Genomic DNA, 14,389 nt, shown 5'->3' with positions numbered 1-14,389 from the left:
TGGTCAAAGTGAAAATCAAAAGAAGTAGCATAAAAGTGAAGAGTCTCCGTAGCTATGATGAGAAAATCAAAAATGACTTTTGAACACAGGATGTGTCTTTTGCTTCCGTTTCCAGGTGACGCGGCCGTTAAGCTACACAAAGAGGCAGTTTGATGTTGAAGAAGAGGATGTGGACAAGCTCACATTGAGGTGAGCAGCGTGTCTGCAGATCAGGTGTTCTGGTTTCCTTCATGATTCTACATGATTTAGGCCCATTCTCTTTTCTCAGGGTGGACCTGTGGAACGCCAGCAACTTGAAGTTTGGCGACGAGTTCCTGGGAGGGGTGCGTGTCCCTCTCCGGGTCTTGGGTCAGGCTGGGGTTCACGACGCCTGGTAAGAGCAGCCTGGTTGTCATATCACACGCGTGGGTCTTGAACCATCCTCATTTGGGTCTTGAACCATCAGTGCTTTGCTTTTTGCTTTATTTTCAGAATTGCAGTATCAAATATCAATATTGTCTTTAGTAGTAAAGCAGTTAAATGGTAATCACTAATCACTAATACTCAACTGGACAGAGAGACCAACTCTTTATTATTTCACACTATTAAATATGCAAATAATAGTTTCTATCACTTTTTATTCAGATTTAATGATGAATGATTAACACATGAAAAAAATCAATTGATTGAACTTACTAGAATTTGAATTTTAGCTTTTACACCAGAAAAATTGTGATTTACACCTGTCCGTTAATTTTAACTGCCTATTTGTGTCTTTTTGTCCACCGTGGGCTTCTGTAGAAACTACGAGCTATGAAATGAGCACGTGTTCACACGTGTTTTCTTTTACAGGTACTTTCTGCAGCCCCGGGAGAACGGCGGGAAGTCAGTGAAGGTGGAAGAGCTTGGCTCTCTGCGCCTGAACATAGTTTACACAGAGGACCATGTTTTCCCCTCTGAACATTATACCCCCCTCAGAGATCTGCTGCTGCACTCGGCCGACGTCGGGGTATGTGCAAATTCTGCCCTCGCTTTGGCCGCGAGCAGCCTCCTGGAATCTTTTGCTCCATGTCTGCTCCTCTCCCGGCAGCCCGTGTCGGCTTCCACGGCTCACATCCTCGGGGAGGTGTGCCGGGAGAAACAAGAAGCCGCTATTCCGCTTGTGCGTCTGTTTCTCCACTACGGCAAGATAGTGCCTTTCATCAGCGCCATCGCTCACGCGGAGATCAACCGCACGCAGTGAGTGTGTCCGGAAACCGCTTATCAGCCGCCGCTTAGCGCCTAGCGGTGACGGATGCTAAGATTCGTAATCAAAACAACGCCGCGTTGGCTCTAACTCAGTCTTTGAGTAATCACACACGTCTCCCTCCGCCGCGTAGGGATCCGAACACCATTTTCCGAGGAAACTCGCTGACCTCCAAGTGCATTGATGAGACGATGAAACTGGCGGGGATGCACTATCTGCAGGTCACGCTCAAGCCCATCATAGATGAGGTACGTCACCGCGGACCCACTTAGCTCAAATGACTCCGCCGCACCTGGATGTTTCTGTAATCTTGCGACTCTCCGCAGATCTGCACAGAACACAAACCCTGTGAAATCGACCCGATCAAGCTGAAAGAGTCGGAGAACCTGGACACAAACAGGGTAAGAGGAGATGGTCTGGTGGTGCGATGATGTGTGTGTGGGTTCTTTGTGGTGACGGGGTTAACCGCGGTACTCCGCTCTGCTTCAGGAGAACCTGCGTCACTACGTGGACCACATCTTCAGCGTCATCACTACCTCTGGTGTCCGCTGTCCCACCGTCATGTGCGACATCTTCTTCTCTTTGAGGGAGTCTGCTGCCACCCGTTTCCAAGGTAACACACTTTTTGAAAAAACTACTTAGCATATCCTGGTGGTAACGTATTGTTTACCGCCCCCTGTTGTTGGATGTGGGGAACTGCAGCAGCAGGAATGAATCGCCTCTACTCTCTGAAGATGTTTTAATTTTATAGTTTATTCATGTGAAAGTGGCCACAAGTTTATCACAGCGTAGACCTTTTAAACTGTGGTTAATGTCTTGCAAATAAGGAAACTAATTTGTATTTAATTCAGAACTCAAGTGCTTAAGTCTCTGTTTGTTTATTTTTGTGTAGTGGATCCGGACGTCCGCTTCACAGCCGTGAGCAGTTTTATTTTTCTGCGGTTCTTCGCTCCGGCCATCCTCTCCCCCAATTTGTTCCACCTTCGGCCACATCACCCAGTGAGTCGCATTTTCAAAACAAACACTCACAACATATGGAAAAAGGGTTTGTCCATACATGTCCATAAATTTGTCCTCCAGGATCCCGCCACCTCTCGAACCCTCACTCTCATCTCCAAGACCATCCAGACGCTGGGAAGCCTCGCCAAATCTAGATCGGCATGTTGTTTTTTCTTCTTCTTCTTCGTCTTCTTCTTCATCTTCATCTTCTTCTGAACTTGTTGACATTTGTCTCCTTTTAGGCCAATTTTAAAGAGTCTTACATGGCTGCGTTTTATGACTACTTCAATGAGAAGAAATATGCAGACGCTGTGAAGAATGTGAGTGTTCGGATGGAGAAGTTGGTGAAACTTATTCTAATTTCAGTCCAATAAACCAATTTAGATATTGATATCCACTCTTTCATGCCACAGTTCCTGGACCTCATCTCAACCTCTGGAAAATGGGATCAGAAAAGCATCGAAACCCCCATTATGCTAAAAGAAGGGTAGGGAAAGACAATGATTTTGAACCTTTTACATTATTGGAAAGATCCTACATCACTTTAAGATGTTTAAAATGTCATCTTGTCACGGCAGTGTTGTTCTTGGTGCGATTAATGCCGACCTTGTTTGTATTTTAGCCAGGGTTTATTCGACAGAGCCCTAATCTGAGTTCATAGCATGTAGGCTAAGCAAGGCTAACCGACTGCTCTTAGGAGATTTGGAGATGTTGCGTCCAGGTTTCTAATTGAATCAGGATCCAGTCAAATTCTTTTAAACATGTGCACATGTTATTCCTGTGAAGGGATGAAAAGTGTGTAGTTGACAGTGCTTGTTGCATTTCTTCGCTCACCACCCTGGCCTTCTTTTGTTTTTGCTACTCGGGCGTAGGAGTGTAAAGCTCACTATAAAGAGGGTTGATGGGAAAGGGTCTAAAACCTCAAAGGGCAGGTAAGAGCTTTGCTATATAAAGGCTTTGCCCTCGTGACCCTATGTATGTGTGTGCACCTTAATCCCCTTCCCTAAAAAGAGCCAAACGTCTTTTCCCGACATCAGCATCACGCATTATGTAGATGCTGTCGCACTTTTCTTTATATCAGGCCTGTACATCAGCAACATATCAATCTCCTCCACTGGGGTTTTTCTGCTGTCCAGAGACACATATACAGGCTGTAATGGTATAAATTTAAGTGTGAACCATATAGCCTGCCTAGGAAGCATCGCCCGTGCTGGTAGCCCTCGTCTTTCCAGACATGCTTGGTGTGACGGTGACAGCAAGGGGTTGGTTACTGTACAAACATTTCTGGGATGTCGTCTGACCCTGTGTACCCTGACCCGTTTCTAACGCTCCAGGCACGTCCGAACGCAGCACGTTGTAGGAAATTAGTTACGTAGTTTCTCATGTGGGAGCTTAGGGACGTTGGTGTTTAAAATAACCCCGGTGCTTTACATTCCATCCTTTCCTGTGGTCCTTAACTTTTTAAACAGCCACATCCTGGCGCTTCAGGTGTTTTCCCACATCTGGCATCTCAGAGTATTTTCCTCTGAGATGCCAACAAACGAGCCAACGTTTGTAAAGGTCAACCTTTTGCACCGGCAAAAAAACCAACAACAATAAATATCCACTCCTTCCCTGCAGCTGACACCGACAGCAAGCCTTTCTAAGATTTTAGTCTGGTGACATGATAATATAACTTTGATGTGTAAATAAACATGGACTGTTCAAGGTGATAGTTGTTAGGAACAGCAACCTTACAGACCTATTTCTTCTCGAAGCTCATAGATTTAAATCCTAAATATTTGTCACATGTGCAGCGGTTGGTGAGCAGAAGGCGAGCAAGTTCCCAGTAGAATGATCAGCACCAGCGCCTGTGTGTTTTTGGAAGGATGCCTTATCACTATCATTAATCGCATTGTCTTTTCTCAGGTTCATGATCAAGAGAGCACAAGGGAGAAACCGCTTTGGCATGAAGAATTTCAAGAAGCGATGGTTTCGCCTGACCAACCACGAGTTTACCTACCACAAAACCAAAGGTGAGGGAAACCTCACAGTCCTCAGCAGTGAAAATACAATTTTATGGTGTTTTTTAAAAAAAATCATCGTTTTTTCCTTTACTTCCAGGAGAGGGCCCTCTATGCAGCATCCCCATTGAAAACATTCTGGCTGTGGAGAGGCTGGAGGAAGAGTCATTCAGGATGAAAAATGTGAGCCTCCGCAAGTTCACGACCCCAAACATTTTGCCTCCAGTCCGCGTTTACACCCGCGAGAGCAGAGACAGCTCCCTCACACCTGTTCTCCCTCCTCTACCAGATGTTCCAGGTCATTCAACCGGAGCGAGCGCTCTACATCCAGGCCAACAACTGTGTGGAGGCCCGCGACTGGATTGACATCCTGACCAAAGTCAGCCAGTGCAACCGCAAACGATTAAGCACCTACCATCCCTCAGCCTACCTCAACGGCCACTGGCTCTGCTGCAAGATGTCTGCAGACACAGAACCAGGCTGCACGCCCTGCACCGGGTAGGAGGGTTGGTCAACAAGCGTCCAGCGGCACACACTCGTCCTCCTGTCTGCTCTCATTCGTGCTTTCATGTCTGTTTCAGCGGTTTGCCAGCAAACATTCAGCTGGACATCGATGGAGACAGAGAGACTGAGAGGATTTATTCCCTCTTCAGCGCATACATGACCAAACTGATAAAGATGCAAGGTCGGACTTCAGCCTGAAGGCTTTCCCAGAACGCGTGTGCACGATACCATGACTGCTGTGTTTACATATGTTGTTCCACTCCCTGTTTTCCATCCCAGAGGCCTGTGGAAGTAAATCTGTGTACGACGGGCCCGAGCAGGAGGAGTATTCCAGCTTCGTCATCGATGACCCCCAGGAGACCTACAAAACCCTGAAACTGATCGTTTCAGCTGTGCAGACCTTGGAGCAGCAGCACACCAAGTACAAACGTGACAAGTTTAAAAAGACAAAGATCGGCAGCCAGTAAGTTTACGTGTGTGTTTGTCTTGTCTCTGTGTGTGAGAGAGTGTGTGAATACAAGCATTATTGTAAAACTGGTTTTATGCGTTTTACTCATTAACGCCAGCAGGGGGCGCTGTCACACCGCCCACGATTATTCTATAACGCGATAGTGATCTTTGCAATTTTGATTACCAAATCATATATTTAAGCTCTCTATAGTTTTGTTACATTAGCTTGGAATAGTTTATTCGCTAATTTTGCTGAGCGACCAGCAACACGTTGGAAAGCAAGTGTGTTCCCGTCTACATACATGTTTCTGCCGACTGTCGGAACACCTCCCATGTCTTTCTTTATTTTCAGGGAACATCCAATAGGAGACAAGAGTTTCCAGTGCTACATCCGCCAGCAGTCTGAGAACTCCACTTACTCCATCTAAGCACGGCCCCTCTGTCCTGCTTCTCAGATGCCCAAAACCAGCATATCTTTTTTTTACTGCACAGAAATCCACCCTAACAAAGCTCGGTGTCTGTTTTTCTTTGTAATACAAAGTTTGTATCACTTCATTTTTAATCTAAGGTAGCATCTATGCTTAAAGGCACCGCCCCTGCCCCCCAATCTCGCCTGACTGGCTGTTTTATGAGTCAGAACCAGGCTGAGCTACGTAGACGGACTTTGGATCTGGACCGCTCCAGATTTCACACACCTCACATCAGCAAGGAACATATGGGAGAACATTTGTGCAAGGAACAAGGGAAACGAATGAAGAGGCAAATCACGCCCTACTTCTTCCTCGTCTCCTGTCGGCGATGTGTCAGAGAGAACAAGCAAATGTTTTCACTGGACAATTTAGACAGTGACCGAAATGCACTTTAAAGGCCTCCAAATCTACGGATGAACAAGCCTCGCAGCACACGTTTCTTTGTTCTCCTCGTCTTTTTTAAAGGCTTATTTTATCTGTTTCTTTTGTATTTGGTTATTTGTAAGTCGGTAAAATGATCCACTATATTTCAAAGTTAGAAAAGAGGAACTGTTGCAGTCTTCCCCCCCCTTCAAAATCTCTCCCCTTCTTCTTCTTCTTCATGTTTGCATTTAGATCGGCCCTCAGCCTCCACAACAAGGCTGTGCGCTTTAAAGACAGGCAGGGAGGGAATGTCGGGGGACCAAGCACAGCGGACGGTAGCCCGCGTTGTTGATCAAAGTTTCGTTTCTCAGCCTCACCTTCGCTCTGCCCAAACAGGTTCGCGCGCTTCTAATCAAACCTTGTGGATGGTTGCATGAATTTCATATCCGCCCCTTTATGAAAGGATGGCTGTTTTTAATTCTTTTTAAGCTTGAATGAATCGGTTTGAAGGAATGTTGAACAGTCTGTTTAGTAAGAATGGCGCATTAATATTGACTACCACAGTTAAATATTATAGACAAGGTCAACGCCACTGTATAGATTAAATCCAGGCCTTTCTTCCATCATTTGACGACTATAATTTGTCGAAATCAAATCAACGCCGCGTCGGTGTTGGAGCTTCGGTGTTTATGCAGATTTGCAAGAAAACAATGAATCTCCTGGATTAATGTAAAAGCCTGTTCAACATCCCTTCAAACCGATCCGAAAAGCATATGAAGACAAGTCAAAGCGCCTGTTTCAGGACATTTTTATCTCTTCATCAATATGCTCAGCGGTCATATTTGACGGTGAAATGGATGGTGTGTGTTACTAGCGTTGCCCCGTCCGTCGGCTGCCTGTGTGGACATTTAGTTGTGTCTTATTTCGGCACCTCTGTGCCCCTTTACTCTAAAACCTGTTTATGTATATTCCTCAGAAAAAATCTGCCTGCTTTGAACTTTACCTGTTGACCCCCCCCCCCCCCCCCCAGAATCTGTTGAAGGTACAGGATATCGTCGTGAACTAGTCGTGTCCATCCTCAGTAGCGTCCACCTTTATCCACACGTACGCTCACCAAACCGGTGCATGTGTAGTATAGTTGTCGTCACGGCGATGGTATGGTCATTTTTGTGCATCCAGGTCATTTTGCAAACATTCTTTTGGTACTTTATGAAAGTTAAGTACTTCTTGATTTGACTTGGGCGATTCCAGGATCCCCACCAGTGCCAGTCACCACTTTTGTACAATTTTTTTTTTTTTTTTGGAAAAACAAACAAACAAACAAAAAAAATCATCGAGATGTCTTTTTTATATGTCACAACCTACGAATCTTACACTGTCTTGAAACAGTCAAGCGATTATTCCGGCATCTTTTGTCCTGAATGTGTTGGTCCGGAACGAGGACGGTCCTCGACAACTTGACTCTTTTCTAACACGGTGTTGTCGTGCAGAAATCTCGCTGTGTGTGAAGTGAATGACTGAGGCGCGTGTGTAGGTGTGGTTGTGTTTGTAGGTGTGTGACTGATAGGATGGGTTATATTGCCAATTTGATTAATCCAGTGTTACAGGTCAGAAATAGCAGAATCCCGTGTTTTTCTTTTGTTTTGTTTTTATTTCAAATTCACTGCCTGTAATCGTCTGGTCTAATCTTTCTCTGTCCTCTTGCATAGAACCACTGTTCCATTTGAAGGAACCTTTGCCAATTTATTATCTCCAAATGTTTCATGGGTGTACTGTAGCACAGTCACATTGTTAAAAATCAAGAGAGCAGCATTGCTTTGACCTCTGACCTCTGGTAAGTGTTTGATTCTGACATGTACTAACTCTTCTCAGGGTCACAACGCTGTTTTGTTTTTTTCCCTCAAGCTTTTTCTCTCAGCAACCATATTTTTCATCACGTTCATTCAAACGTTCCCAGAAGCATCAGCTGAGTTGGAAGACAGACACCAGTTACAGTAACTGGAGTCCCGATGGTGGAACCATTTATGCAATAACAGTGTTTCAGCATATCTCAACGACTCCCCCCTGACACACACAGACATGGATAAATCCGTTTGATTATCACAAATTAACAGTCCGTACCCTAATATTCAGCAGTAAAATGCCTCTGCAGATAGAAAATATAAAGGGAGAACAGTGTATTTTGTACAAATATTTTAAAAGTATTGAACTAAGCCTGATATATGTTTGTGTACATAAAATGCTTGAATGGTGAAAATGTGATGTGTTTTTTTCCCCTGAATAACTAAATGAAACCAATATTAATGCAAATGCCCGTGTGAGTGTCTCCTCTGTTCCTCCTGCCCCCGAGTTTTGCATCAGGAGCAAACCTTTAGTTTGAGTTTTTTAATTCTAGATTCCTACCAAAGGTTTATATAAAAATAACTCTACATATGTAAATCTCTTCATTTACTCCCTTTTGGGACATCTTTATTTAAAAAATAGTTCAATATGATTTAAAATGGATTTTAATATAAATGGATATGCACTATATTTCCTATTACATGTTATTTTTTAAAGCAATTTTCAAACATAAAAAGCTTTTAAATCATAAATGTTACTTTTAGATATTTCTGAATTGACTACTAGAGTTTAAGACAGGATAATTAAAATATTATTCATCAACGTGGCAATGTCCTTAATGCGTTATTAGCAGCGTTTTATATGTTCATCAAATTAATTAGTGATATCACTTGATTTTAGTCATCCTTTCATTGTGTCTCTTGCCATATAATACATAATATGTTTACATGTATTTGCTGTATATTTAGTTAACTATAACTAACTATATAAGTTCGACGTAATTGTTATCATTATTAGTTCGGTATGGTGTTAACAGCGCCCTCCAGCGGCGGACAGCTAACACTCCCCCAGCTCACCGCACGGCCCCCGCCTCTCCTCCTCCTCCTCCTCCCCTATTCGAAAACATTTTCGGGAAGAATAAAGTTCCCCCCCCCCCCAACCTGTCCTCAGCCAGTCTTCACCCGTAGCCAAAGCGGGGCCTAGCGCGAATCACGACCCGACTATGCGGAGACAGAAACGGGCGTTCGGGGACTCTTTGGCCTGTCTCGTGTTTCTCGTGACGCTCGTCGATGCGGGCCGATGTAAGTATGCGGTCACGTTTGCGTGTTCGGCGTTTGCAGGTTTCTGCTCTAACAACTTTTGACACCAGTGGGAGGGGGGGTAAAGAAGCCTCGGTCAGCACGAGCTGCTGGTTACATTCACCGAGGGGGTCATCGCGGGTATTTCTGGGAAATAACGGTTTCGCAATTACCTTCATTTCCAGGCCAGTTCACAGAAAAAAACATAATTAGGTTGTCCGTGCAGGCTCCAGCCCCATCAGCCATGTGTCATGACTAAAGGGGGTGGGGGGGGGGGGGGTCAAATTCCAGTTGGGATCAGTTAGAATAACAATCCCAATTTAGAGAATACAACAACAACAACAAAACAAACATGCGCCACAGGAAAGATGATGGCTTTGCAGAATAGGTCTGAATGAGTTGCTGGCTGTGCACGTTTCTCCCAGTCCTGAGCCCGAGCACAGCTTCCCAGTTCCTGAGGAGGCACAGGAGAGCCAACTCTCTGTTCGAGGAGAGCAAGCCGGGCAACCTGGAGAGGGAATGCATCGAGGAGCTGTGCAACAAGGAGGAGGCCAGGGAGATCTTTGAGAATCAGCCCGAGACGGTGAGAACACCTGAGGGAGCGCTCTGCTTTCACATTGGAGCATCAGGACCACATGTTGGAATTCACACACATTCCCCCCCCTCTTTTAACCCCTGTATATGTGTAATGCACAAACCATTTGTTTGTCTTTCAGGAATATTTCTACCCTAAATATGTTGGTAAGTTTTATGTACTTCTCGAGACGGCCTACCTTTTATTTCCCACTCTCCTGTTCTGATGAAGAGCTCTCCCTCCTCTGCAGTGTGTCTGGGCTCCCACCGTGTCGGCATCGGTAACCAGCATCCTGGTATCCCCTCAGACCTCCGCACCTGTGTGACGGGTGAGGGCCTCCGGTGCAAATCCCCCCTTATTTCCCCCTGTTTGTTTTCTGAAAAAAACCATTTTTAAAAAAAAAAAATTTTGAACGTCAGAGATCAATAACCAGTGCTCGCCATACCCGTGCTACAAGGAGGGTTCCCTGCGCTGCGTGGACGGACAAGCGTCGTTTACGTGCGTCTGCAAACCTGGATGGAAGGGCCAACGCTGCGAGGACGGTCAGTTCCGTAATACAAAATACGCAGCACTGCACGGTCACACCTGATAACACACACACCCATATTTCTGTGAAAATGGCTGACGCCCGCTGTCATGTGACCGCGCAGACATCGACGAGTGTTTGGATCCCGAATTTCCGGCCGGATGCAACCAAAAATGCAACAACATTCCTGGTAGTTTCCAATGCCAGTGTGAAAGTGGCCATTACTTCCTTAACCAAATCACCTGTGTGGGTAAGACTCCATTAGGTCCAGCTGTGTTTATTGTTTTATTTATGTGCAGAGGGACGTATAGAGCTCTTGAGCTCTGAGTAAACATGTGTCTGAAGGGTGTATGACCAAACATGTTATCACAAAAAGACGGTATCCAGCTGTTGTCCTCATTGGCCCGACCATTCCTATCATCGACCTGTGGTAGCTTCTTAAATAAAAACTTTCAAATTATTTTTTTCAATAGAAATTCCTCTGATTTCTCTCTCTCGCTGTTTTGTAGACAGCGTTTATCTCCTTTGTTTAAAATGCTTATCTAGTGCAAAGTCTCCACAAACACACGCTGAGTCAGTTAACAACTATTTGTAGATTGTGCTGCAATCCATTTGACATGTTTTTTTAATTTTTGGATTTAAATTCGTTTTTGCTTTTTTTCTTCCCCCCTTTATCCGGAAAATGTCAGAAAATATTGAAACATTATCCGTTTTATCTCCCAGATAAACATGGAGCCTCTTGCTGGTGAACATTTGAGATATTTACCGTTTGTAGTTGATTTTGAAAGGTTTTTTCATTGATATTGTGTCTTTTTAGGAACATCCAAAGCATAAGGATACAATAAAATACAGTCTGCTCTGTCAAATAAGTTTCACAGTTTCACAAATGTATTTTATGAAAGAAATATTGTAGCTTTTGGAAAGGAACTCTTTGGATTTTTTTTCACACTTTTAAGATTGTGGATCCAGTTGAAACCCCCCTCGCAACCATCGATGAAGCTTATGTTGACACATTATCCGTCTCATTACATGGTTTAATTCAACAGATTTAAATTAATATCCATGCCTTAATTGTGATTTGGTCTTTAACTATGAGCAGATGTTAAAAAAAAACTCAATTAATGGGTATATATGCATGGTTGTTTGAATAATCTGTTGCAATGGCTGCATTTTCTTCATCTCTGTGGCTAACTTAATCCCATTTTTGGGTACCGGTAATTCCTCACCCTCGTAGCGTATTCTGCGAGTTAGTTTTTGTTTGAGTCACTGTTCCAGTTGGAGTTGGCCGTTGCACTAACGGCGAGTGTCGGTCTGTCCCAGATGTCGACGAGTGCCAGTTATACCCCAGCATCTGTAAAGAACCGGCCCGGTGCGTCAACTCGCCGGGCATGTACGAGTGCAGGTGTCCTAAGGGTTTCAGGTACAACTTCACCTCCAAGACCTGCAGCGGTAAGATGGCCACGCACGCGGAAATTGCTTTGATTTTCTAAAAAAAAACCAAGCCGACCCGCGTCTCTGTCACTTCCTGTCGTTTCAGACGTGGATGAGTGCGAGATGAGTGTGTGCGATGGGATCTGCATAAACACAGTGGGCAGCTACGAGTGCCACTGTGACGGTCGCCTGGGCCTTCGCTTGGCAGAGAACAGCCGGTACTGCCAGAGGATCCCCGTGTGTGTGGATTTATACGACCACAAGCACTCAGAGATGTTGTACCTGGGGGAGCAGTTTTCGGGCCTTCCTGCGATGTTCTTGCGTTATCGACTGCCAGAGAACACAAAGTGAGGAGTCGGTGACAAACGCAATGATTGTTTCTGTTTTGTCCAGGCATGAGCGTTCCTTGGATTTCTTTGTCTTCCGTTTTTTCTGCGTCTGGCCATCAGGTTCGCGGCCGAGTTCGACTTCCGCACGTTTGACCCCGAGGGAGTCGTGCTGTACGCGGAGTCCTCTCAGGGCTCGTGGTTCATGCTGGGGCTGAGAGGCGGACACATCGAGGTCCAGTTCAAAAACCAACACACGTTCAAGCTAACCAGCGGCGGGAAGGCCATCAACGATGGACAGTGGCATGTGGTAAGAAAGGGTATTGCCCCTTCTGCAGCCACTCCATTGCTCAAGGTTAAAGAAAGGAGGAGAAAACAGCACTTTTGACGCCGCGCATGTGTGATTTGCAGATCTCCGTTGATGAGCTGGAGAGCAGCATCAGTGTGAAGATCAGCAAGGAAGCCGTGATGAGCATCAACAGCCCCCAGAGTCTCTTCACGGCAGTTAATGGCAAAGTGGAGACCAAGGTCTACATCGCTGGTCTGCCCGAGCGCGCTGACACCATCAAACCTGTAATCTCATTAGCGCCGATCGCACGCAGCCAAATTTACACCCGTCGCGGCGCCGTACTCACTGTGTTTACCCCGACACCCATTAGATCAACCCTCGCCTCGACGGCTGCATCCGGGGATGGAATCTGATGAACCAGGGGGCGTCGAGGGTCAAGGAGGTCATCCAGGAGCTAAAGAGCAAACAGTGTTTTATATCTGTGGAAAAGGGGTCCTTTTTCAGCGGAATGGGATTAGCCAGCTTCAACGTTGACTACAGTGAGTAAGTTCAGCTGAACCGCATCGGTCCGAACCCCCAAATATCGAAGAGAAATATTCTTTAATGTCTACTGTTCACAACATCCTGGCCTGAGTTTGGAGTATGTCTCTGATGGGAAATATTAAACTAGCAGAAACGGAAAATATTGAAAAACTGCGCCTTTGTGCTTGGCCTTGTTTCTACGGTTACGCATCAACAGGTGATTCTGGGAGCTGGTCGGTTGACATAGAGATGAACATACGTCCGTCCAGCAGCACAGGTGTGATCTTTGCACTGGTGAGCAACGACACCGTCCCCCTGTCGATCGCCGTGGTCACCCAGGGAGAAGGCGAAGCGGTGAGTCCTTGTCTTCGAGTCTTGACGCAGAAGCGCCAAAGTAGGGGATTCAACCTCGGAACATTGTAACCGTCAATCCTCCAGAACCTGCAGGTGTTCTTGGGCGGTGTCCCTGTGGCGACGCTGGACTCTCTCATGCTGTGCTACCCCGAGCGGCTGACGGTGTCTCTGAAAATCACCCCAGCAGCCGTCCAAGTCTCAGGCAATTCCTCCACCGTCACCTACGTGACGTCCGAGTCCCTGCAGGAGGCCCTGGAGCACCTCAACGCCACCATGCAGAACCCCCTCACGACATATATCGGCGGGATACCAGGTCGGTCAAGAGACAACAAAAGTGCCTTATTCTAATCTTGTAAGAGTTTGCTCTAATCTCCCCGATTCTCTCGGTCAGATGACATCCCTTTACCCGCCACCCCGGTGACGGCGTATTACCACGGCTGCATGGACATCAGCGTTAACGGCCAGCAGCTGGACTTTGACGAGGCCCTCAGCAAGCACAACAGCATCAAATCCCACTCCTGTCCTCCAGTGTCCGCCCCCGATAGACAGGGGGACGTCCTTCAGCCCCCTGCGGAGTGACCCATCCCCACCACGGACAATGCAGGGATGAATGCGGGACGGCAAACATGGGAGACAGCTTTTGGAAAAGATGTAGGGGGGTTGAAGTGGTAGTTGGTTGTAGTTTTCTGCATTACACTTTTCATCCATCCGGAGGATGATGATGACGTGAATGAAATGTTAATGTTTTCCAAGAGGAGCTTAGCTCTGTGGCACGAGCATGGCACAATGTTGGGAGAGTGTTTCTGTTTTTATGTAGGAAAACAAACTACTGGTCTCGGCTCGCCATACTATGAAACTACTAGGTCTTTCTCTCTGTTGCTAAATATTGATTTTTTTTATTTTTTTAGTAATTGTCCAACATTGTGTTGAAAACATCACTTTATTTGCACCTTTATTTGCATTTTGGATTATAAGATTCTAGATTAAGGTTTTATTAATTTACAATGACAATAAAAACATGTTTTGGCCAAAAAAAAAAGTGTAGATTTCTTGCATTGTACAAATATAAATATGTCTAAAACAATTAAACATTTTTATGATAGAGGCCTTAAATCCTGTTCATACTACTCTTGTCTCACTGGCTACTGCATGTTTTTGTACAATGAAATCAAGGCATTGTTGGCTAATATTCGGATTTATTTGGATTAATACA

The 14,389-nt window shown here is 45.5% G+C and overlaps 2 protein-coding genes across 3 annotated transcripts in view; both read left to right on the top strand.

Annotated features, from left to right (window-relative positions):
• The window catches only part of rasa3 (RAS p21 protein activator 3), a 25,542-nt gene extending 17,218 nt beyond the window's left edge, over positions 1-8,324 (top strand). The window contains exons 8-24 of one of the 2 annotated variants that reach the window (XM_003969665.3): positions 116-189; positions 269-373; positions 832-988; positions 1,070-1,218; positions 1,359-1,473; positions 1,552-1,626; positions 1,715-1,838; positions 2,118-2,224; positions 2,306-2,383; positions 2,467-2,544; positions 2,638-2,711; positions 4,133-4,239; positions 4,328-4,410; positions 4,517-4,725; positions 4,809-4,912; positions 5,011-5,194; positions 5,534-8,324. In XM_003969665.3, the coding sequence (XP_003969714.1) occupies positions 116-189; positions 269-373; positions 832-988; positions 1,070-1,218; positions 1,359-1,473; positions 1,552-1,626; positions 1,715-1,838; positions 2,118-2,224; positions 2,306-2,383; positions 2,467-2,544; positions 2,638-2,711; positions 4,133-4,239; positions 4,328-4,410; positions 4,517-4,725; positions 4,809-4,912; positions 5,011-5,194; positions 5,534-5,609 (1,899 nt within the window). In that variant the 3' untranslated portion in view covers positions 5,610-8,324. Of the gene's footprint in view, positions 1-115; positions 190-268; positions 374-831; positions 1,219-1,358; positions 1,474-1,551; positions 1,627-1,714; positions 1,839-2,117; positions 2,225-2,305; positions 2,384-2,466; positions 2,545-2,637; positions 2,712-4,132; positions 4,240-4,327; positions 4,411-4,516; positions 4,726-4,808; positions 4,913-5,010; positions 5,195-5,533 lie in introns of both variants that reach the window. The other variant, XM_029846751.1, reaches the window with a different exon arrangement.
• A 675-nt stretch (positions 8,325-8,999) lies between these two features.
• On the top strand, positions 9,000-14,215 carry pros1 (protein S). Its single transcript, XM_003969897.3, has 14 exons — positions 9,000-9,157; positions 9,580-9,737; positions 9,871-9,895; positions 9,979-10,056; positions 10,148-10,270; positions 10,379-10,504; positions 11,575-11,703; positions 11,792-12,032; positions 12,135-12,321; positions 12,423-12,584; positions 12,671-12,839; positions 13,040-13,176; positions 13,261-13,489; positions 13,568-14,215. The coding sequence occupies exons 1-14, from the start codon at positions 9,079-9,081 to the stop codon at positions 13,753-13,755; spliced, it is 2,031 nt and encodes a 676-aa protein (XP_003969946.2). The 5' UTR covers positions 9,000-9,078; the 3' UTR covers positions 13,756-14,215.
• The last annotated feature ends 174 nt before the right edge of the window (positions 14,216-14,389 follow it).

Source organism: Takifugu rubripes, chromosome 13, assembly GCF_901000725.2.
Source record: "Takifugu rubripes chromosome 13, fTakRub1.2, whole genome shotgun sequence".
Lineage (NCBI taxonomy): Eukaryota > Metazoa > Chordata > Actinopteri > Tetraodontiformes > Tetraodontidae > Takifugu > Takifugu rubripes.
The sequence above is the reverse complement of the archived record's forward strand: the minus strand, read 5'-3'. Positions and strand labels throughout refer to the sequence as shown.